Source organism: Cyclopterus lumpus, chromosome 21 (genome assembly GCF_009769545.1).
Source record: "Cyclopterus lumpus isolate fCycLum1 chromosome 21, fCycLum1.pri, whole genome shotgun sequence".
Classification (NCBI taxonomy): Eukaryota; Metazoa; Chordata; class Actinopteri; order Perciformes; family Cyclopteridae; genus Cyclopterus; species Cyclopterus lumpus.
The window spans coordinates 20,492,041-20,516,955 of record NC_046986.1 but is presented as its reverse complement, the minus strand read 5'-3'; the positions used below and the strand labels follow the sequence as shown (position 1 = coordinate 20,516,955).

General features: G+C 43.9%; 1 protein-coding gene across 3 annotated transcripts in view; it reads right to left on the bottom strand.

Moving 5' to 3' along the window:
- The window catches only part of plekhm3 (pleckstrin homology domain containing, family M, member 3), a 34,593-nt gene extending 10,147 nt beyond the window's left edge, over positions 1-24,446 (bottom strand). The window contains exons 1-5 of one of the 3 annotated variants that reach the window (XM_034562057.1): positions 24,388-24,446; positions 21,321-22,370; positions 13,784-14,890; positions 4,911-5,056; positions 3,869-4,062 (exon numbers count right to left, since the gene is read on the bottom strand). In XM_034562057.1, coding sequence (XP_034417948.1) covers positions 3,869-4,062; positions 4,911-5,056; positions 13,784-14,890; positions 21,321-21,843 — 1,970 coding nt within the window. In that variant the 5' untranslated portion in view covers positions 21,844-22,370; positions 24,388-24,446. The other 2 variants (XM_034562056.1, XM_034562058.1) reach the window with 2 other exon arrangements.
- Between the last annotated feature and the right edge of the window lie 469 nt (positions 24,447-24,915).

Sequence of the window (24,915 nt, the reverse complement as noted above, 5' to 3'; positions counted from 1 at the left end):
ATGAGTCTAAACAGTCCATGGAGCTGAATAAAGTAATAATATCAATCTAGGAGTCAGACGCACACTGTGTGTGTGTGTATGTGTGTGTGTGTGTGTGTGTGTGTGTATGGCCTCCTCTCAGACCACTAAGATGGATGGCACCATGTTAAATCCTGTCTAAGCTGTGATGAGTGTCACCAAAACACAAGTATGTGCGTGTGTTCACACATGTGTGTGTGTGTGTGTGAGATCCAGACACCTCATGGTGATAGGCACCTCTGATAAACTACTCTGTTAGGTACTGTTAGGTTACTAATGGTTACCACATCAGCATTCACAAGACTACGCACACACACACACACGAAACACACACATCAAACACAGACTGGCTCCTTGTTGAGTGTGTAGTCGGTGCCCAGATGAACACACCTTTAAAGTGTGTGCCGATCTTGATACAAGTACTTGAGAACGAACACATTTCAGGATTAGATTACAAGCAGACTATACATAGATTCATGCATATATGCAAACACACAACAAATGACAATATTTGCATAAAACCGGATAGTATTTAATTCCATATTTCATTTCACGAAGCTGTGTGTATTTCCAGAGCAGCAGACACACCTTTGATTCAGTTTTTGTTCTCACTCGCTGATTATGATCGTGTACTGAAGGAGGATGTGACCTGAGTAAGTGTGTGTGTGTGAACCTGCAGATGTAGGAGTTCCTGCAAATATGTGTGTGAGTGTGTACATGTGTGTGTGTGTGTGTGTGTGTGTGTGTGTGTGTGTGTGTGTGTGTAGGGGGTGGAAAAAATAAACACATTACAATCTTATGCAAACCAAAAACCAAATCTTATCTTTGTTAAACACATAACGTTCAACCTGTGTTGACACAGTGTCACGGTTGAAAAAGAAGACTTTCCGGATGCTGTAAGTTTGTGGTGTTAATGTTTGGAATGATCCGATGTGGACGTTTTTCAAAATGAAAGTTCCTGTAGCAAAAATAAACAACTACATTTGCAACTTGCAAGTATTACTATAGTATTTACTACCTACTACAACAACGACTTCTTCTACCATTACCGTGAGCCCCTAGTAAACCTTCACAACCACCTAATAAACACAATACACCACTTTAGACACTAACAACCACCTTGTACATCCAAGCACAAACTACGAAGACCACGGAAACCAATCATCACTACAACCAGACCAATTATTCACCTAGAACAGCGTCTTAGCTTATTACTTCCAAATAACATTTTGTGTATTATATAACCAAACCAAGAGACCTTGTATACAGAGACATAACCATTCTGTAAAAAAGCCAATTTATATAACATGTGTTTGTATAAGATACATACACCTAGTGTGTAAACCTTCTCAAAGTCCACAAAACACATTTAGATTGGCTGGGCGAACTCCCAGGACGCCTCCAACAGGCCTGCAATGGTACAGATCTGGTCCACCATTCCACGGCCAGGATCTGAGGTCCGACAGTCAGAACCCTCCTTTCCAGCACCTGGGAATAAACTTTGCAGTGTGATATCCACTCTCGGGTCCCCAACCGGTACCCTGTCTGCTGTTTCCAGAGACCCCTTGGCAAACCAAGCCCTTCTTCGGCTTGCCGGCCTCCTTCATCGCTGGTGTCCACCAGCAGGTCCTCGGGTTGCTGGAAGGAAAAGACGCCGATGACCTTCTGACCACAGCTTCCAGCAGCTTCCAGCAGCCCACTTCCACAGCTTGAAACCAGGAACAGCAGCCTTAAAGTTAACACTCTAATGTCCACATCAAATGCTCCAGCAACGAAACGAAATAACACACGTGGCTAATGTTAGCCTCCTTAGCTCGCTAACTAGAGCTGATGAAACCTGCTAGCGACGGTTGACATGCAAACCAACAAAATGAGAAGCCGGCTTGTTTGCGTCTGTCCGAAATCAGAGACCCATTGTTCCATTGGTAAATCTGCCACCATTGGTAAACATTACGTACCATGCTATATGGGAACATATACATGCTATATGCAACAATATAGCACACACCATGTTTACATTGCAAAAAGCTTTTGGTCATTAAGATATGGACATCATCATCATTTTACACTGAGAATAATTCATACCGTGACCAACATTTGACAATAAAAACAGAAAAAGACAGCTTTTATACTGCGTATTAGGCAGATCAAATATTACTCTGCAAAGCTATCAAAGATGTTTGAGGAGTGCAGCACAGGGCCTAAAAGGTAGTGCTTCCTGATTGACAGCCTTTGGTGCCTCATGTGGTTGTGTGTGCAATTGTGTTTCCATGGCTTTCTGCATGCCCTAGTCGATGTGTCCTTGAGCAAGACACTTAACCCTGAATTGTTCCCTGTGGCTGTGTCTACAGTGTATGAATGTAACATGATTGTAAGTCGCTTTGGATAAAAGCGTCAGCTAAATGACATGTATTGTATTGTATTGCATGTATGCAATAGACATCTCCCTTCAGACCCCCCCCCTGAAGTAGACTGATGACTAGGGGAAGGTTTTAGCGCCATGGCCCTCATCAATCCTGCAGTGTTTGGAAGTGGCGGGGCACCAGCCGGCACTAGCTAATGGGACAGGAGTAAACACAGAAGGAAATGATGCTGCTCGTCTCTGTGTTGCAACGGTATGGATAATATGGGTTTTTTGGTTTGGACAGAGAGAAAAACACTTCAATAGTGGGACATTGAGACCAAAAATAACGAGTGTGTTATTCTGAATCTGGCATCTGACATTAGTAGCCTTTAACATTATGTCTGTAATGTATACCTTTTTTGTTTTTTTACAGCTTTGTGAAATTATTTATTCATTTATTATGTATCTGTATTTGTGGTAACTGTGAGTACACATGACAGAAATATTATAACGTAGTATGAAGATTTAAATATAGGCCTACGAGCAAAATGGTTATTATAGGCTTTTACTTTGACTGTAAATAAAAAAAAAAAGAAAAATGCAATATTTGGATTTTCCTTTTACTGTATTTCACGGTGTAACCCAATTACTGCCATTTTTATACCATGGAGATGTTTGTGGTGAAGAAACAGAAAGAGTGTTCATATTACTTTGGATAATCCAACGACCTGTGGAACAACCCATAATGAGAATAGGTCTCTAAAAACAACCGCATGGTTAGATACGGCTACTGCTGGGTGAGAAACTATGCGTTTTGCATATGATCCTGATAGAGTATTAAATAGATTCCAGCCTGTCTGACGAGGTGGATGCTTCTCCTGTAGGAATGGATCGGAGTGTATTAGTGACCTGAAGCGGGGCAAGGATCATCCATCAGCTCACAGACAAGGCTTTCAGTGAGAGACCCCGCTCAGATAAACAGTCCCCCCCCCCCCCTCCAGATCATCACATGTGCACACACACAGGCACACATCCTTTATGTGTATGCAGCGTATATACAGACAGGAATGCATGCAGATAAAAGTTATGGCAATATACATGCATGCACTCAGGCACCCGCGCGTAAACACGGATCGTAGAGGGAGATGTTAACAGTCTGGGAAATCAATCAATCACCGGAGGAATAATAACAGCGCCCGCTAGTGTTATACGATGGTGGTAGCGGCAGGGAAAATAACTTCAGAAATGCCATTTACAAGTTTAAAAACTGTTCTGTTGAAAAGCTGCTTATCAGCTTCTGAGTAGAACTACAAGATCCAATGTCCCGCCCAAACGTAGTCGCTCCTCGAGGGGTCCCTGCTCGCCTTAGAGTGGATTTGAACTTCTGTGCAGGTGAATTCGTATCACCTTTTAAAGATCACATGTTTAATGTGTGAAAGATGTGTGTTAATTAAGAGCCTTCGTGTTGCTCCGCCCCGCCACAAAGAGACTTCGCCGCCGACCTACCTTCGACGGAGGTCCTCGGCAACGGTTGCCCGGCAGCTGAACAGGTAGGCGCGCAGCGACTGGAGCTGCTGACGGAGACGCAGCACGGTGCTGAGAGGTTCGCAGTGCTCATACAGACACGGGTTGAGCTGCTGGACGTCCAGCAGAGGCTCCTCGTACACAAACTCCAGGAACTCCTTGGCCTGTTTAGACACCTGGAGGAGCACATCAGAGTCTCCATCAGGGTCACGGCACCACGGACCGGAGACGAGAGGTGTAACCGTGGTTGTAGTTTGGATGGTGCAGAGCTAAGAATACGTACCAAAAAGCCTCTGATATAACATGTTAACAGGTGAGCTGTGATGTGCTGGTTGCTTGATTTTCTTTGGTCCGAGCCCGGCTAGCTGCTGAACCCCCCCGCCCCCCTTTCCAGTCTTTAATGCTAAGCTAAACTAACATCTTCTGGTTGTAACTTCATATTTGGCGGACGAACATGCGAGTGGGATCAAAGTTCACAAACTATTTCCTCTCATCCGCAGCAATCTGCACCACAATCAAGAAAGACGATCCTGGATTTCAGCTTGTGTTATGACTTAAAACCAATGCAGGCGGCCATTGTTGTTGGGGACGTGTTGTATCAGGTGCCGCTTAGAAATTAAATATGATCCATGACGTCCAGTTCGAGTAATAGATGTGTTTCTAATCTGGTCGGGTTATAACATTGTGGAAAGTTGTCATTATGTCTTATTTGATTGGCCGCTGCAGCGCTGGGGGCCTCTGCATTGGCACCAACATGGCTTCGATATATAGGGCATGGTCCTTTTGGCTCACGCAGGGCTCATGTAAACGCAGCCTGAGGAAACCATTTTGTTAATTTGTGAGGGAAAATATAAAACCGTTAAAACTCTTCTATCTGAAAATAAAATGTGATTTAATATTGGCTCCAATTTGTCAGAAAGGTGACAACTTGAAGACACAAAGATACCCTGCTGATGTTCGAGGGGCTCATAATGAGTTGAGTTTAGTTTAGTGTGTGTGTGTGTGTGTGTGTGTGTTTTCCCACCTTGTGCTTACTGGTGTCCCAGTTGTGCAGCAGACGTGCTGGGATGAGGAACGAGTTGTCCTGATGGCAGCTCTGGCAGTAGTACCAGCCGCTGTAGGAGCAGACCTTTGCCTTTCCTCTGGAGAGGCCGACTGGACGCTGACAACCTGAGGACAAAGTCGTCGAGTAAGTATGTGTGTGCTTATATCTTATTAATAAACAAATATGTGATGTCATATGATACTCTTGGAGGGCCTGAACCAGAGCTCCACAGTAACAGTTGCCAATCTGTGGCCTTAGGTTCCCGTCAGTGGCAACTGCTTTTTAAATGATTAAAAAAATATTATACTTAAATATTGCTGTTCCAGTCAGAACCGTATATTTAAACAACTATTGCATCACCTCCCCTTCTTTATGACTGCTGGCTTCTCCCCCGACCTTTGAGTGTAACCTTTAGGAACAGCTGTAAACACTTCTGTTACTTGGTCACCAATTTCAGTCTGAAACTAAACTTAAGCCTGCTGTATTATTGTGGCATGAATCTATCTTTATATGTCAAGTCTCCATCCACAGAACTAATCGTGGTGTTCTTTGTGGAGGATGATGATGATGATGAAGACGAGCGGTTTCATTGTGGTTTGTTACCTGCTGGAGAGGCAGAGAACATCATCCCCATAACCTTTGGTTTTTGGTTCAGTCCACCTAACTCTAATGTGTCCACTCCCACCCTCAAACGGCAGTAACCACATGTGCTGTGTACCTGTGAGCAATATCTTACTGATTATTTTCCTTCTTCTACTATTAATAACCACATTTCACCCTTGAAGTTAATCCATCAGATAACTCTTGGGAGGCAAAGTGTCCTGGCATCTTTGAGGTCGACGGTTGCCTTAATAAAGTTTTTCTTCTGTCAAATGTACATCATTAGGCTGCATGTATAACTGCATAGCATCTTGACTTAAAAACAAACAAATCAGTTTTGCTGACCACTTTTAAACATTAGTGTTGAGTCCAATGACTCAGTAACCGTGAGGAAAGCAGTTTAACAACTTTTAAAGAAAGTGTCAAAAGTGGAAAACCAAACCAACTTAAAGATCTTCTACCCGAACGTGGAACCAACACGTGTGTGTGTGTGTGTGTGTGTGTGTGTGTGTGTGTGTGTGTGTGTGTGTGTCTCATGTTGCACAAGTCTGTCCTTGGTGTGAACGGTCTGCTGGAGCCAAGATCAGGAGAACTCAAAAGGCTGTAAACCAATGACTTGGCGTTAATATGTGCCACTTTATTGCCCCTCTCTAAATATCACACTAATCCAGTCGAGTAAACCTGCTGATGATAAAACAAGATAGTCCAAGTAAAAATACATTTAAAAAAGGCAGCCGGAAGAAAATATGTTGTATCGTGGCGGATGTGACCTGGACAAAATAACGGGAACGGATTTCATTGCACTGATAACAGAGTTGTAGAGAAATTTTTTACAGTTTTACAGTTAAACCATAAAAAAAAAAAAAAAAACGATTCTGGAAAAACTTGAAACAATAAGACATGAAACAATAAGCCCCGTATTCACCACATTTTGACCTTTAGAGACACCTAAAGGTCAAAATGTGTTCCATCAAGAGGATGCAGTCAATAATCCAAGTCAATAAAAAATAAATTCAAAAAAAGTCTGTGTTGTTGCCCAGACCTTTCGCATTTTTGTGTACAAAAGGAATTACAACACTTTGAATTTGGATCTCCGTATATATTTAAACAACTATTGCATCACCTCCCCTTCTTTATGACTGCTGGCTTCTCCCCCGACCTTTGAGTGTAACCTTTAGGAACAGCTGTAAACACTTCTGTTACTTGGTCACCAATTTCAGTCTGAAACTAAACTTAAGCCTGCTGTATTATTGTGGCATGAATCTATCTTTATATGTCAAGTCTCCATCCACAGAACTAATCGTGGTGTTCTTTGTGGACGATGATGATGATGATGATGATGATGATGATGATGATGAGCGGTTTCATTGTAGTTTGTTACCTGCTGGAGAGGCAGAGAATATCATCCCCATAACCTTTGGTTTTTGGTTCAGTCCACCTAACTCTAATGTGTCCACTCCCACCCTCAAACGGCAGTAACCACATGTGCCGTGTACCTGTGAGCAATATTTTACTGATTATTTTCCTTCTTATGGTATAGTGCATCTTCTACTATTAATTACCATGTTTGCCTAAATCTAGCTGCCTTTCCCCTTGAAGTAATCCCTCAGATAACAGAGTCCTGGTTCTTCCAGTAGTCACAACACCGCACACTTCAATGGCAAAGTGTTGAGGAAACCTGAAAGGCCGAACGCATCCTCAGCTCCATTCTTTGTCTTATCCACTCTTTAAAGTTCACTCGTCGCCCAAACACCCGGACCTGGTCTATGACCACACACACATAGTTGTTTAAATATACGGAGATACGGAGATCACACACACACACACACACACACACACACACGCAAACACAGCTGAGCGTCACAGCCCTGCGACAGGTGACCCCTATCCAGCACCATCCCGGAGGACGGGGGCCCGGAGGAAAACAGCCGGCGAACACAGGTAGAAGAATACAAAACAAACGGGAGATTGTCATCTCGGTTTTGGGAGACGGGAGGCGAGGAGAGCCGCCGGGGAAGCGAGACGTGTGTCGGCCTGTTTTTTTTGTCGGTGGTGCTTCAGAACAAGCGCGACGCAGACTGACAAAAGGGAGGAAACAGGCAAACGGGCTGAATGAGTAAAAGGCTTTTGAGAGATGAGAGGAACGGCGGAGAAAAGAGAAAGAAAAGAGTGAGATCAAACGAGGACAGATGAAGGCAGGCAATAAAAGAAGAAAAAAATAAGTCAGGTCAACTGCTTTCATATCACGGACGAGGATCTGAAGTCCGAAAACGACAGACGGCGGCCTGAGGTTCGGAGCGCTTTAAAGACGGAGCATCGAGTCCGCTGCGAATTAACCTCCATAAACAGATTCTGCGTTCACATGAAGCATCTGTAGGCAGCGGGGACACGATTTGGTGTCAAATATTGTTCTGCTTTCAGGTTCTGGTTGAATGCAGGAAAACAGTCCGGGCGGCGGAACGCATTGAACAGAAATGCCTTCTGGGAACCCGCTGGCATCCGCCTGGCGATGATTTTGATTTGTATTGGTTTGAATTGAGCTCGTGAGTTGGCGACTTGTGGTCGGCTGTAGCTCATGGGGAGAGTGGTCGTCCCGTAAACCACGAGGTACCCGGTTCGATCCCCGCTCTCCCCATTGTTACATGTTGAAGTGTCCTTGAGCAAGACACTGCAGCTCACTGCTCCTTAACAACTAAGGATGAGTCAAATGAAGAAATGAATTTCCCCACGGGGATAAATAATAGTGTTTCTTTCTATCCGGTCGCCCAAGAGGCGGGTCGTCATCAGACCAACAGCCAATGGGTTCAGAGATTGAGCCACATAGACTGAATGATGGGAGAGTTGTAACCATTGATAAACCTGTTGATTCATTTAGAACAAAATATTGATTTAATATGATACATACCAGTAAGCCAGTTCACTGCAATCTGGGTTTTATTTTGGCAATCCATTTTATTGATGCAGACTGAGTTCATCACAAATATATACATGTATCCTTTTTTTTAAATTTAAATTTTTTTTTTTTTTAATGGCGCCATGTCTCTGCTCACTTCTCCTCTGCCGAGGACTTGTGGGAAAACTGCATTTTATGACATGCGATCGCAGTCTGACCAGGATGTGGTCTGACTGGTTGCAATGCTTTACACTGGAACCCTGAAAAACCCTTTATTGAAGCGCTGTGTCAAATCATCTATTTTTATAGCTTTCAACAGTGGACATAAATAAATATATATATATATATATATATATATATATATATATATATATATATATATATTGCTTATGAATAAGAAGGATAACAACAAAGTCTTATCTCACTGAAGGACCTGTGATCGAACACACATGTGGAGGCTAATTACACAGTGAGCTCATGCTGTTGTTTGGGTGGATGCTCTTTCAAAACGGAACCACAGTCCACTGGTCGGGAGCCAGCAGGCCGAGGGGACGGTCACCAGTCGGAGAAACAGCGTGTCACTTCGAGGAAAGAGCTGACCGCCGCGACGGCTCTCTGGCCAACTGCGGCCTCGGCTCTGGTCGGGACCAGAGAAAACAAAGACACATGCGTTTGTAGCCTGAAAACAAATAAATAACAATCTTTAACCCCCAACCTCAAATTCTATATCATGAGACGGGAAGAGAACGCGCCCACACAAAAACACACACACGTAAAACGTACTGAGGCCGTCTGTAAAGAGCTCTGGACTGTGAGAAACTAACAAAAGTAAAGCCTTTCCCAGATAATGCATCGGGGAATACAAAGGTTAAAAGAACAACAAGCGTATACATTTTATATAATCAATCAATTCAACAACCCAAAGAGCCCTCTGCAGCGAGAACAGTTAAGTCGACTGAACACATTGTGAGACTGTATAAATAAAATATAAATACAGTATGCATTTGTTTTTGTTAGTAAATAAGGTACGTAGCATAAGAATGTACGACGTCAATATAAGAATATTAGGTAAATAAATATACATATACACGCCTACATATATTCCCCTTTATTAGGAATGCCTGAAAAGTCTAATGTGAGCCGATGCTTTAATGCCGTAGTCTTACTTGTGTAATAACTCGCCATATTGTGAAAATTGTTCACTCCATCACTAATACTCCTCTGCATTTTGTGATCGAGAGCTTGAACGTTGCATTTTTTATTTATTCTTTTTTCATGAAACTGTAATAATAATAATAATAATAATAATAATAATAATAATATTGGCATTCTGTAACAACCCACTCAAACGCCCCTCTTCTCTCGTCCTGTCTGATCTCTCGTGGGTCCTTTCTGGGACGAAGAAGCGACACGCGGGGAAGACATGAATGGGAATTCAAACGTAGCTCAAAGGTCTACCGATTGAACCGCGGCTCTCTGTAGTGAGAGAGGGTCACTTTGACCTGCTCGGGGTGAGCGGACGGTGTGGAGAGGGGGGGGGGGGGGGAGAGAGAGAGAGAGAGAGAGAGAGAGAGAGAGAGAGAGAGAGAGTTGGCACCAGGGCAACAACAAAAAATAATAAAAAGGGGGCTCACGCTTTCATCTGCCCGCCGCTGGTTTTAAATCTAAACCTCTGTGTGCGCGTGTGTGTGTGTGTGTGTGTGTGTTATGTACACGTGTGCGAATTAAAACTGAAAGGACGACAGGAATTAGAGCTTTGATGTGTCCCATTCACTTTACCAAACACTCCAATGAAAATGTGCACAAATGGAGAGTACTATAAGACTGTGTGTCTGTGTGTGTGTGTGTGTGTGGCAGAGAGAGACTGTCTATCTTTTGATGTGAGCCCACCTCCTACTTCCTCGATTCCCTCATATCTACTGATTTCCACTTCACCCGAAGTCCCCCCCCCCACCCCTCCCATCCTCTCATCCAACAGATTCACATGGTCCATCGGGGGCCTGAGAATGTGCTCCAGTGCAACGGCAGGGGTCACCAAACCTGAGGACACACTCTGCACAATGCGTGTGTGTGTGTGTGTGTGTGAGATGCGGCGATGGGGAGGGACGGTCTTCAAACGAACACTAACCGTTTCCTTCAAAAGAAAATCAAAAACGCAGCAATTCCCCACGTGTAATTAGCTGAATACATTTATACATTTTGATGTTAAAATAACCAATCACTCGATATGTATGGATGGACGCAGCATGCATATGCAGGTGGGCCGACTTGAAACAAGTTCAAAGGGAGGCCAGGGGAAACTAAAGTAGCGTACTGATCATCAAGAGATCTCGTTTCGATTAGAGGCTTCGGAGAAGAATAATCCGGCGTGCATGCAGGTAAACAACAGAAGGAATATTTTTTAGGAATTATTTTTACGGGGGTTTTGAGGGCTGACCTACGGCCTTTATATCCATGCTAAACTTATTGTACCTCAAGTATAGACTACAACAGTCAAACCACCAAGTCTCGATGTACAATTCTGTAATTTCGTAAATTATTCCTGGCAAAGGAAGTCCATTGTAATAATCACTGTACAATAAAAACATAACATCATAACACAGACTAATCAGAGGAGCTGCAACCGATTGATTGTTGTATGTCATTGAATAACATGTTGATTTTTTTTTTTTTTAGCAAACATTTAGTCGATACATGGTCCTAAATTAGGAAAATGGCCGCCTCACGTTCCCAGAGCTCAAGTTGACATTCGATAACCGGCCGGCTAAAAAGACATTTCATTTACAATCATATCAAACTGACAAACGCAGCAATCCTTCACATTTGAGAACCGTCCGGTACTTTCGAGAAATAATTAACTAGTTATTTAACGACCAGCAGGTATATTACGTTTCACTGTAAAAACATACTAAATCCCTTCTTTTAATCCTCTCACTCCCCTCCTCTCAGTGTGCTTGAGGCCACAGAGATGTATTTTTGTTCAGCACAGGATAATTGAAGTGTAATAAAAAAAAAATGTTTATTTAAGAATCTTATTTAAAAGCTAAAATTTAAACAATTAAACAATTTAAACTAAAAGCCTACACAAACAAAAGAACTCTAACAATAACAAGTGGACTTAAAGGGAATTCCAGGCCTTGAAACGGAACGGTGGAAAAGCTTCTCTCTTTTTTAAAGGCTCTGCTATGTCACACTGCAGGAGACTGAGAAGGGATACAGTCAAATAAATGAAAGGGGGGTGGGGCGGGGGCGCAGAGGGAGAAAGAGAGACAAAAAGAGGGAAAACGCTGTGAGTATATGAATGAACCCGTTGAAAGGAAGAGGAAAGAAAGGGAGGAAAAGGAGGGAAATAAACGGACTGAGCGAGCAGAGGTGTGCTCTGTATAGAGAAAGCACGTATCCAGCTGTCCCTCCCATCCAGCGCTACCCAGAAACCCTTCAATCAAACAACCACGATCGAGCCTGACCACTGTAGCATCCCCAGGCCGCTTTCATTCGCTCTCATTCATTCATTCATTCAGTCGTCCATTTTTCCCTCTCCTCCGGTGCTTTAAGCCTGCCAATTATCATCAGTGGCCCCCAGACGGCCTCTGTGCTTGTTCCTGTTTCAGCTGGCCTTTCAAACAGCCCCCTGCATTAATAAGCCAGTTGTTACAAATTAAAAAAAAAGAAGGGAGGTGAGCGGCGATTATTCAAAAGCCTCTCCTGAAAAAAAAAAAAAAAAAAAAAAAAGAGGGAGGAAGCCCACGTTTCACACCCGGGGAGAGTAAAAGCACCGCCTGCCATTTACGGGGCTGTGCAAGGGGTATGGAGACTAACAAGGGTGGTGATGAAGGAGGAAGAGCGGCTGTAATGGGTCCGCACATGAAAAAGGTTTAGATGCTGGAAAAGAAAATAGCTGACTGACAAGAATAGGTAGATGCATTTAAAGCCCTCATATATCAAAGCACATACAACAAAATAAAAAATCTACATTTGATAAACCCAACAGCAATGTTTCTGTTCCTGAAATCAAGATAAAAAGCTAAAATAATTGTTGTTTGTTTTTATATGTGAAGCAGATAAATCTAATGTTGAAGCCTTTGGTGGAGGAATAATTCAAATCCAAAACAACAACATAAAGATATTCTATTACACTGAGTAACACAGCATTTATAATTGGCCGAAAATATTTGTTGGCGGTGGCGAGATGACCAAGTCTAAGTTTGCATGTTGCGTCTTATTTCTTTACGATATAAAATGATAATGTACATGCATGTATCGTGCATGCTTCATAGGAGTATGCAGCTGCTCGACTGGTCTTCAACCTCCCGAAATGTACCCACACTACTCCGCTCCTCCGCGACCTTCACTGGTTACCGGTGGCCGCCCGCATCCGCTTCAAAACATTGGTACTAGCGTACCGTGCTGTGAACAGATCGGGTCCGGTCTACATCCAGGACATGGTCAAACCGTACACCCCAGCCCGTTCACTTCGCTCGGCTTCTGCCAATCGGCTTGTAGCTCCGTCACTTCGAGCTAAACACTCAACAAAGTCACGACTGTTTGCTGTGCTGGCTCCTCATTGGTGGAACGAGCTCCCCATTGACATCAGGACAGCAGAAAGTCTCAACATCTTCCGTCGCAAACTAAAAACACATCTTTTTCGACTATACCTTGAATAGGGAAGGTAGAGCCGTAGTAGCACTCTGGTAGCACTTAAATGTCCCTTACCGATAGCACTTTGTTGTTTAGCACTTTAGTAGCACTTAAATGGCACATACGGATAGTATTCTGTAGTTGAACGTTATTGAAGAAATTGTACTTGCTTGATTCTTGTTGTTCTGAGTTTGGACTCATGGTTTAATGCACTTATTGTAAGTCGCTTTGGATAAAAGCGTCAGCTAAATGACATGTAATGTAATGTAATGTAATGTAATGAGTATACATTTGGACCGCAGCTTCGTATTTTGTCCAGAATACTGCCCTACATTTTTTTTTTAAATTTAAATAAACAAATAAGAACCCTCTGCCAGTCAGTAATAAAGTTACGTTTTTAACACACTTTAAAAGAAGGGAAAAAATGTCTATGCCCAAATACATACATTATACTCTGATTTAGTTTCTCCTCTGTTTAGCACTCAAACAAACCCTGAGTGTAAAGATATATGTAAGATATACTGTATGTATACCTTCAATATACGTTCTACTGTTTGTTTGGAAATTTGTGTTGGAAACCTGTGAATAAGCCGAATTAGGAAAATAGGGAAAAAACACATTGTGTTATCATCTTCTTCATAGACAACAGTATGTGTCTGTGTCTGTGTGTGTGTGTGTGTGTGTGTGTGTGTGTGTGTGTGTGTGTGTGTAGGTCCTTTACCTGCACACCTGAAGCTCTGAGCCGTCAGTCCCTTCTCCACAGCCAGACAGGTGAGAATACTGAGGAAACTAGTGGTGACCGACTGCCGCTTGGCCCTCTGGGCCTCCCGCTGTCGCCTCTCCCTGGATGGTTTGGATCTCAGCAGCACTCCCTGGAGGGCCGGTGCTCCTTCTCCCGACTCTCCCGCTTCCCCTTTGGCCGGCCTCTGTGCTCCAACCGCCTCCCGCAGGGCCTCCGCCCATTCCTGGGCCTTGAGCCGATTGTCCGCCCGGAGCCTGAGCACCTCTTTGGGGAAAACCACCTGGAAGCAGTCCCCTCCGTCTGTCCTCGGCTCCCCGCTCTCGGGCTCCCGATTGTGCCGCACGGCCAAGCAGGAGGCCATGGAGAACTGGAGGACAGGCTGGGACACGGACCCCCGGCCATCGATGGGGAAGGCCCGGAGGGTGGACTTGGTCAGGACGAAGGTGAAGGCCCGCGAGTTGTTCTGATCCATCAGCTGGTGGAGTGGGCCGGCCTTGAGGACGTCCTGGCAGCGTTGGGTGAACAGAGGCAGGGTGGTGGGTCTGCTCAGGATGCCGGAGTTAGGCTGGAGGTGGAGCGACGCCTCCGACGACGACGTCGGGGTGTCGCTGTCGCCGTCGGGCCTAGTGTCGAGGCCCGACGGCGAGGGCGACGACAAGAGCACGGGGAAACTGACGACCTGTTGCTTCTCCCCTCCGGCCTTCCGCTGGTGGTTGTCCTTCCTCGCAGGTCTGGCGGCCTGCACTTTCTCACACATCAGCCGCCTCCACTCCCCGGCCTCCCATTGGCTGGCCGCCCTCAGCTGCAGGCGCATGCTGTTGAAGAACAAAGCCTGGAGTGTGCGCTGGTCGACGGGCTGGGCGATCTGGCCGTGCTGGCTGCAGGGTGCCGGCGACACGACGCTCTGGCAGTGCGACAGGGAGAAGGCGGTGCCCAGCTGACGGTTGGCGCTGCTGTCCAGAGTGTACAGCCGGAGCTCGCAGGGCGTCAGCTCGACGTGGCAGGGTGTCCAGCGGCCCCGGGGCCCCTCGCGCTGCTCCATCGCACCCTGCTTCACCACACTGCCGCTGCTGCAGCTTTTATCCGCTGGACAGAGATACAGAGGGGAAATAGGGAGAAATAACACATAGATGAGTAATGTGTGTGTGTGTGTGTGTGTGTTCATTCTGATACAAACACATCGTTACATAACACACACTTAAAATATTAGTAGTAGTGACACCGCCGTGTATTTGACCCCAAATGGACCATCATTTAATAAAAGAACATCAAGCTGTGTTGAAGAATTGAAACTAGAGATTGAGAACATGAACTCATGTTTACTGAGGTAATAAATCAAGTGAGAAGTAGTCATATTCTCATAGACTTCTATACAATCGGACTTCTTTTTGTTACCAGAGGAGTCGCCCCCTGATGGCCATTAGAGAGACTGCAAGTTTTGCTTTCCCTTCACCTCTAATTGATCTACAAAACCTTAATCCAGATGGGCCCGTTTCCTACACAAAGTAGCTTATCTCCGACATGAGCGTTGGTGTTTTGGAAAGAGATAGCTGTGAGCTAGTGCTCCTCTGGGAAGTGTTTCTTGTCGCCAGGGCAGGAAGAAACCGTATTGTTAAGGAGCCCGCTGGGCAAACTGTTCCACTCTGTTAATCTCAAGGCCAGAGGCACACCCTAGCCCTATGTTGGCCTTTCCTCTCCATTCTGTCACTGTCTGCTGTTCATTTATGCCCCTCCTCTTTATTATGAGCTTTGCTGCACTCACTGCCCTGCTTGAAAAATACTTAAACTAATTTAATTTAGGTAATAAAAAAATATATTCTATTAAACTAAATGTTTCAGACAAAATGTATAACACGGAGCGCAACAAAGGTATTTAAAGACCTGTGTGTAGCATTTAGCGGGATCTTTTGGAAGAAATTAATAATATTACTACGAAGTGTGTTTTCTTCAGTGTATAATCACCTGAAGATTGCGTTTGCGTTTATATCAAGTCGAGTCCTGTTCACAAAGTTGGCAGCCATGTTTCTACAGTAGCCCTGATGGATAGTGGATTTTGGTGGACCGTACATGTATATCATATTTGCCTGAACTTATTCATCTGACACAAGCCAATGTCTTCCAGCCGATAGTATTGTTAAGGTTCAAATGAAAATTATTCTCAGTAAAGCAGCACTTTTCTAAGAAAAAAAAGTATTGCCTAGAGATTTGAATCAAGAGCCAAAAGAAAAGTGCAGGATTTAAAAAGATCGTATTAGGGATGAACACCCAGCGTTTCATGAAGCCACATACAAGATCTCATCATACTTGAAGGTATCATTTGTGTTTCAATCTCAGCCCGCTGAGTCTCCACTGAGAAGAGAGGAAGAGAGAGCAGCACCTGCTGCACAGGCTGTATGAGCAGATGAACCATCGGGATTTAAAACGGAACAGCACAGAATAAACAAGTAAGCATAAAAGATATCAAAAAGCTAAATCATACAGTAATAGTTAAAGGTTTTGTCAACCTTTAAAAGTTAAAATGGTGTCTGTAGCTGAAAGTATGCAGAACGTTGGTGCTTTTAAAGTTGAAGAAGTTTAACAGCAATAACCAGTTCTGATCACTCTGTGACATCACGCTCAAACTCGTCGCTTATTGGTTGAGAGCTGATTTAATAAAGAATTGAGAAGCTCTCCCTGTAATACAATTGTCTTTTGTAGCTCTCTAACAAGGATCCAAGATGACTCAAATCAGTTGTTTTAAATGAAATATTGCCACATGAAAGCAATTGTACTCCTTAATGACTAAGAAGCTTATTTGAGTAGTGTGTGTCCTTTTTGTGTAGTGCTTGTATTAATCCTACATTTAGAATATGTAGGCACAGAGTTTTGTTGTTTTTGTACTATATTATAATATACATTTGCCTTATTTGATATATCACTTTTTTCTTTCTGTGTAAATCAGATCAGAATCAGAATCAGCTTTATTGGCCATGGATGTGTGCACATACATGGAATTTGACTCCGGTTACACGTACGCTCTCATCGTACCACGTATTTAAATTACAATTACAAGTGACAGGATAAATATAAAGACATCAATAGCAAGATGTATGTACAATATAAACAACAACAACAGTGAATTGGGGAAGTAGTGCAGATGGAGGTGATTAATTGTTCAACAGAGTACGCAATGTATTCTGTGATTTATGTTTTTCCCCCCTCTATTTTAGTTGATGGCTACTGTAGGCTTAGTTGCGGTGTAGCACAGGAAATAAAGAGAAGAAGCACAACATTAGAAATTGTTACACCTTTTTAATGTATATTTCTTTTCATCTTGAGAAGAAGTATCATAACTTGTATCGTAACAAAAAGCCACTACCAATGATCATGTTTTTCTATCCATTTATACTTCATGAATATCTTATTGTATATTGTTAAAAAGTGTTGAGTCTGTTGCATTATGTTAACATCGTGTACATTCAGGGCTTATGTAGCAGGCTGTTGTGTATCTACTGTGTGTCAATATACCTTTAGTGCAGTGCAATTCATCTTGTTTACAGTGCATCTTTTACAAACCACTTTTACTAAATGTTTTAGTATGCGGCTCTCTACTCGACGCAAGACTCTCTGGACTCTACTCGACGCAAGACTCTCTGGACTCTACTCGACGCAAGACTCTCTGGACTCTACTCGACGCAAGACTCTCTGGACTCTACTCGACGCAAGACTCTCTGGACTCTACTCGACGCAAGACTCTCTGGACTCTACTCGACGCAAGACTCTCTGGACTCTACTCGACGCAAGACTCTCTGGACTCTCCTCGACGCAAGACTCTCTGGACTCTGTCCTCGACGCAAGACTCTCTGGACTCTCTCCTCGACGCAAGACTCTCTGGACTCTCCTCGACGCAAGACTCTCTGGACTCTACTCGACGCAAGACTCTCTGGACTCTCGCCTCGACACAGAATTAAATAATAAAAACATTTGTCCCTTGACAATCGGGTCTCTCTACTTAACGCACTATGGGCCTCACACAAATGGCTGGGTAAATAGTACAAGAACATTCCTGCTATAATTAAGTGAATTATTGAATCGTCCTCAAAACAATATGTTACGTAGTTAAACACCAGCAAACACCAGAAATCATAGGCGTTCACTTGAGTGCTTGCAGGATTGCTCATTCATGCACTTTGGATGTGGCTATTCCAAAAGAAAATACATACTTATTATCCGAGCTGTGTGCAAGCGCCTGACTTGGTGATTTGCAGGTCAAAAGACAAATAAACATGCATTTGGATACAAGTGACAGTTTTTAAGTTTAGGTTGTATACAATCATTACGTAGACAGTATGCCATCTACTTTATTTCAGCACGCAGTTAGGACCTGCTTCACATTTAAATGGAGACTGAAATGCTGTGAAAACAATGGTTATAGGTAACCTGAACATCAGGAAAAAGAACTGTCAGCTTCATTTAGACCAGTTGTAACTTTAATATGCAGACGTCTTTTAGTGGGTTGACAGGTTTACTTAAAAATCCCAGCAATCACCGTGCGCCACAATCCGATTTAATTGTAACACCCACCCCACCAGGAGCCATCTAATTGGCAGATATTGCATTTTGTTTCATTAACACGCTAAATCAGGAAAAGGGAAAATGCTCCACAGCTCCTGTGGCGGGTCGAGAGCCTCATCAATCTTATCAAAACAGCAGCAGACGTGGTGTCACTCCGGGTCTCAGACTTTGCATGTTAACAAACCTTTTTTTTGTTGCTAAGGGGACAAATGAATATGCAAATGAGTTTTGCAGCTGGAATCAGGAGTGGCTGATTGGCAGTCTTCACGCTCGGTGGGGCCGAGATGAGAATTAGGCATTGTGGCGAGGAAAAACCGCTCCGTTCAATTAGCCTTCATCTCCACCTGGTAGGTTTCGACATCACACTCTGGTAATAGTCTCAGCCGTCAACCAGAATTAACTGGGTTTTTTCCTCGGGACTCCAAACAAACTATCACGCACTGTTGCCTTTGAGTCCATCCGGACCTCGATGATATTACACAACATTTTACAGTCTAACTCCCACCGTTTGCTGGATACAAACGTAGACTGCAAATGGAAAAGAAACAGAAGGCGGCACCTGCGGCCACACACACACACACACACACACACACACACACACACACACACACACACACACACACACACACACACACACACACACACACACACACACACACACACACACACACACACACACACACACACACACACACACACACACACACACACACACACACACACACACAGACAGAGGGGGCACCGTCCCCTCGGAACCGACAACATCTGTCCTGTTTAGGTTCATAGCGGGGTGAAGCTATCCCAGCATGCACTGGGTGGGAGGTGCAGAAGTAAGAACTAGCACATCAGTCAACGTCAGCATCTAAAAGCTGCATTCAAGTGTGTGTGTGTGTGTGTGTGTGTGTGTGTGTGTGTGTGTGTGTGTGTGTGTGTGTGTGTGTGTGTTTAGTGTGTGTGTGTTTAGCATACAGTTAGTCTGGGAACACATCCATTGCAGGGGCGGGACTTAGTAAAGGGTCCAACTAAAATGCCCCAATCATCATGGCCCAAGGTGATACCTTCAAATTGCTTCTTCTTCTGAACTAAAAACACAATAACATCTAAATTGGAATAACAAATTCATACATTTTAGAGGCCTGAAACAGCAATTTTGTCATTTTTGCTGATTTGTGTTTTGTCGATTGACTAATTGCTTCATCTAAATAACCCTGCCTCAGCACAAGTGGCATCAGAGAATGTAAAGTTATATTTTTGATTATTCTTTTGCATGTTCAAATGTGGTAAGACTGTGTTTTTGTGCCGATGGCAAATAGCCTCTGGTTGTTCAGAGGACTAGTGCTTGTTGATCGACTGAAAGGAGTATTACATTCTGCTGATAAGGGTATCTTGTCATTAAACTCTTTACCGTTTTCTTTACAATAAAAGCAGTTTCCTTGAATAGACCCTGAACTTTAATGAATATAATCCTTGCAACAAAGTGTGCAAAAAAACACAATAATAATAATAATAATAAACACAAACAGATGGATGCCGCCCTTAGTGAGCAATGTTATAAAACACAAGAGCCACAATGCAGCTTATATCCATGTTTATTGTGTGTATAATCATTTCCATTTACCATCTAAACATCCCCAGCTGTCACTAATGGAAAGGTAAACAGTCTCTCTCTCTCTCTCTGTGTGTGAATGAAGAGACATCGCGAGGCCGAGCTAAATCACTCCTTCTGCTTATTACCGTTCTTTTCCTACTTCTCTCCTTTCAGTGCACGTCGAGCCAAACTAAATAGCCTGATGCCTTTTCACACATATGCTAATACTAAATAATCCTGCCAGTATCAGGGGCCGGGTAATTGGGTTGCCTCTTCTTTCGCCTCATTTGAGTCCATTTGCTGACAGGATTACAGGCTATTATCCCCCAGGATCCCTTAGGATCTCCTTAGGCCTTTAGATGGCCAAAACACACACAAACAAATGCTGTGTGTGTGTGTGTGTGTGTGTGTGTGTGTGTGTGTGTGTGTGTGTGTGTGTGTGTGTGAGAGAATACTGACTGTCATAGCACAGCTGTGTCATTTCAACTTATCATCATCTTCTATCATTATTGCTTTCTCTGAGGATGCTTCAACATAAGTACAGCATACGCCTCGATCTGCAGCACAAATAGTCCAGAGACTTCCGTCCTCCGAAAAGCCTCTCAAAGGCTGAGAAAGCTCTCCGGTGAATGGACGCTCGATGCGACGGAGGTAGGGAACGGACTGTTGGTCACTGGGGTTTGCCTAAATGTCCAATTAGGCAAATCCGATGCAATCAAAAAGGGTCCGTTCACCCAAATTAAGATGCATATCATTTACCACTTAGCTTTGGGGATAGAGGAAACATTTCTCAAGGTTTTGACACAATGGAAGTCAATCAGATGGCAACCTCACGTTCGGAAAAGTGAAGCTGATGCCAGAATGACTTAAACGTCCATTATTTTTAATGGCCATCAGGAGGCGACTCCTCTGGATGTGAAAGAAAGTCAAATTATACAAGTAAATTAGAAAATGACTCTACTTCTTACTTGATTTATTCCCTCAGATGGAGGCAGCAAAAAGTGCCAAAATTGAGGCTTCAAAGCGACAGTCCACAAACTGACAGGTGACGTCTTACCTCTATATACAGCAACATGCGTTTTTAAGAAACAGCCTATGTAAAGATGGATGCTATTAAACATTTGTTTTGGTCCAAAACTATGGACATGGGAAATTAATCGATCCAGGGACCAAACTGTTAAACGATTTCACTGATATTAAATATTTTTTTAAATAGCAAAAGCCAATGTGGATGGAAGTATATCATTATACTGCATCATGAATCCCAAATGCCCTTTTTTGTCTAAAACCCAAAGATTATCAAAATCATTTCTTCTTCTTCTTCACTTCTGCACCCTGTGACAAAAGAGACTCGCACTGTGTGTGTGAACTCACCCTCTGGCTGTTGGTTGAGGATCATGTTCTTCAGAGTGTTGCCGTCCACCGTGGGCAGCCCGTTGTCGGTGTATGCCGACGGCCGGTAGTTGACGTCTGACCTGGACCGGTTGTGTCCCTTCTTGAAGGCCGATTTGGACGAGGAGTTGGCGGCGTTGTTGGCGCACTCCTTGGTATGGGCCGCCAGGTCGTTGGTGGAGCGCGCCCGGCTTCGTTTGCCGTGCCTCAAGCCCATCCCCAGCCCCAACACGCTGAAGTTGTCGGCCCAGGCCAGGCCCAGAGGCCCCACCTCCGGCTGCTCTCGGGCCAGCAAGCCCCACACGCCGCTGGAGCTCAGCTTCCCCAGCGCGGCGCTGGAAACCTCCTGCAGTTGCTTCGGCTGCCTGGCGGGCTGGAGGATCCCCGTTTGAGCTTGGCTCGGAACTTGGCCTTGTATCCCATCCATGCAGTGGATAAAGTCCTCGGTGGCCTCGAGGGCCGGGCTGATGTCGCCCACCATGTCAAGCTGCTCGAGACCCTCCATGGCTGGGAGCCTCCTCACCCCCCTTGAGCAAGGAGTCTCACAACTAGACGGTTTTCCAAAATGGGCACAAAAACCCAGTTAGCATCATTCACATGTCCAACAAACCACACTGGCGATCCAATGCAAGCTAAGATCGGGGTGAGGAGGATCCAAGCAGCCGGCGGGCTTCGCACACACCGCTGTGCGAAGCCAAGTCCTGCTCTCCTCCTCAATGCAGGGCCTTCATCCAAGGTTACGGCCTTCTTTTTCAGCGGCGTGCCGCCAGCACTGGAGGGGAAGTCGACTACCTCTCGGGGGTGAAAGCTGCTGCGGCTTTATGCCAGAGCTAAACAGGACTGGCAGTAGCCTGGGACTCCCGAAATCATGCCAATTTGGGTGGCAAACTACGCTACTTAGCCAGAAACACACACACTTTGGGCAAGAAAAACAGTGAAATCCCTCTGCACAGACTGATATTCTCAAGGGCTGCTTGTTTTAGCCCGTCAGGTGGCTGGGAAGTCATCAAATGGAGACTATTCCTGCCTCAACTGTCAGAAACGGAAGAGAGAAAGGGGAAATGGTTAAGAGGAAGCGCGCCGTGCAAAAGCAAAGAACGTGAACACATCTGACAGTAAAAATAGAGGGATTGAATTACCTATTAAAAAACGAATTGTGTTTCAGGCACCTTGCTTAAACTCTAAATAGGGGCTTTGTCGTTATCAGCTATAAAAGCCCTGAATGAGATCAGAGCAGAGCAAGCGCCCCGCTGGTTACGGCTATGTAAACAAATCAAGGAGAAGCTCAGATTACCACAAACAGAGAGAGAGAGAGAATGATTTCATTCCCTGCTCAGGTAAACGTTACCCTGCCACATCTTTACATAGTAAATATTGGTTTTCTGCTGTATTAACGTTGGTTGGGAAAATATCATAGAGAACCTTCAACAACTTTAAGCAGCGAACTACCGACCCACCTACAGCGTCTTCATCACACACCGAGGCCGCAGCGATTCCTCCTCAGCAAACAGACGCGCTCGTCCTCCCTCACATGAAATAATACTTGACTTCCTCCGTGGCTGCTTATCAGTGGACTGAGCAGGCAGAGAGGAAGCAGGCCTGGGTGGGGTTCCCATCCATCTGATTCTCTCTCTCTCTCTCTCTCATCATATCATTTGTGCTCCCTCGCCCTCATCGATTTCTCTTCTCCTCCACAGCTCGGCCTCTTTTACTTTTCTCTACATATTAATTATTTAAAGCCCATTACATCACTCCAATTCAATTTCTAGTCGGGACCCGGGGCGATAAAGTTGAATATTCACAAGTTATAATGATTTGTTGGTGGTGTGCAAAGGAAAGCTGCTCAACTGTTTGCCTTTTTCACAATTCATTTTTGTGAAAATCAAATTTAGATTTTTTTTATCTTAAATGTATTTCCCATCTAATTTTAGTTTTTTTTAAAAAGATTTTATAAAGAGGCTGACAGAGCAATTCAATCAAATCAAATTGATTTTGTTTAGCCCAAAATTACAAATTTGCAAAGCAATGCAGTGTTTTTTCGTATAACAATACATATGTTGAGTAAAAAATGTCACTTGTCAAAAGTCTGACCGTTCTGCAAAGGTTCCTACCTCCCTGTTATAAATCTTAGGTGGACACAGTCGAGCAAAATGCATCAGCTATATTTGTATGTTATTTCTCTATAATGCAGACCCTTGTGTCTTATGGTTTACAGCGTAATTAAATGTCAATCATTCAATTATTACACACGTATAACGTATAATCCATTATATTCAACCACACCTTAGGTAACATTATTACTGACACTGGTACTGCTACTTCATATGTGTGTTTATATTGTGTTGTCAGGTGTGTTTATGTTTTTCTTTTTGTATACACTTCAGTCAGGGAATAGCAAACTTGAACGTCAACACAGCTAAAATGTAATTTCAACTTTTTCTCTCCTTTTTTATAATTCAAGTATATGTTATGGTCGGTTATGTCATCTTTACATTCCTAAAAGTAACGTCACACAATAATACTACATGAGTTTAATAAAAGGATAGCAGCAGCCAGAATCGACAACAACAAAAACAACAACAACCGGGTTCAGCCCACAGCGCTGTTGTTTGTGTTCGTCTCGGTAAACACACGGTCAGCCTCTCTCTCTCTCAGCAGCAAAGCCCGACAGAGGTGAGGCCACGGTCAGCCTCTCGCGACGTTAACTAATTACGTCAACTGTACCGCGACACCCTCCCCGCGAGCAGCGCCGTGAATACAATGATTAACCTCCACGAAGGCTGACTACACACGGCCTGTATTTACCCACAAAGCTGGTGTGATGTCACCCGGTGTTAGGTAGCGAGCAGCTAACGCTAGCCCCCCTCCTCCTCCTCCTCCTCCTCCTCCCTCTCTCCCTCTCTCTCCATCCTTGCTCCCTTTGTCACTTTGGAGTCGGAACTAGTCGCTCTCTCGTGTCCTCCACGTCACGTGCCGGCGGATTTATACCGGCGGTGTCTTGTGGTGAAACCGGTGCGTTCTCGAGCAGTAAAATAGAAATCAGACTCACCTTACTGTGTTTACCACTATGTCATTTAGCCAGTCCGTCAGCGATAAAGCCCCCTGAAGGCAACTGGGGCTACAGGATAAAGGTTCCGGGTACTATGTGGTGTACTCACTGTCAATGTGTTATATACACAATCAATACATCGTGAAAGTAATTAATAAAATAAATAAATAAATACAATTTTATAAACCATTGAATTGTTATGAATAAATACAGAAGAGACCAGTAAATGATGAAATAAGTCAGTATATTATTAAAACTCAACTCGTGATAATCTTGTACATGTTTTGTGTTTGTAGGAATCAGGTCACATTTACATTTCAGATATTTTTGTTTTGTTTCACCTTTTCTCGTGAAAATACCTTCCTCAGTATAAAAAATATAAAATGAAGGTAATTACTGAGGCACACATAACCAACCAATTAAAACACACCCTCAATGGTGAAACATTATCATCGATGTAAAATTCAACTTATGACTAGCTGCATCATCCCTGTTGCCACAGTGAGGCATACTGGAGTTTGGTTTTAT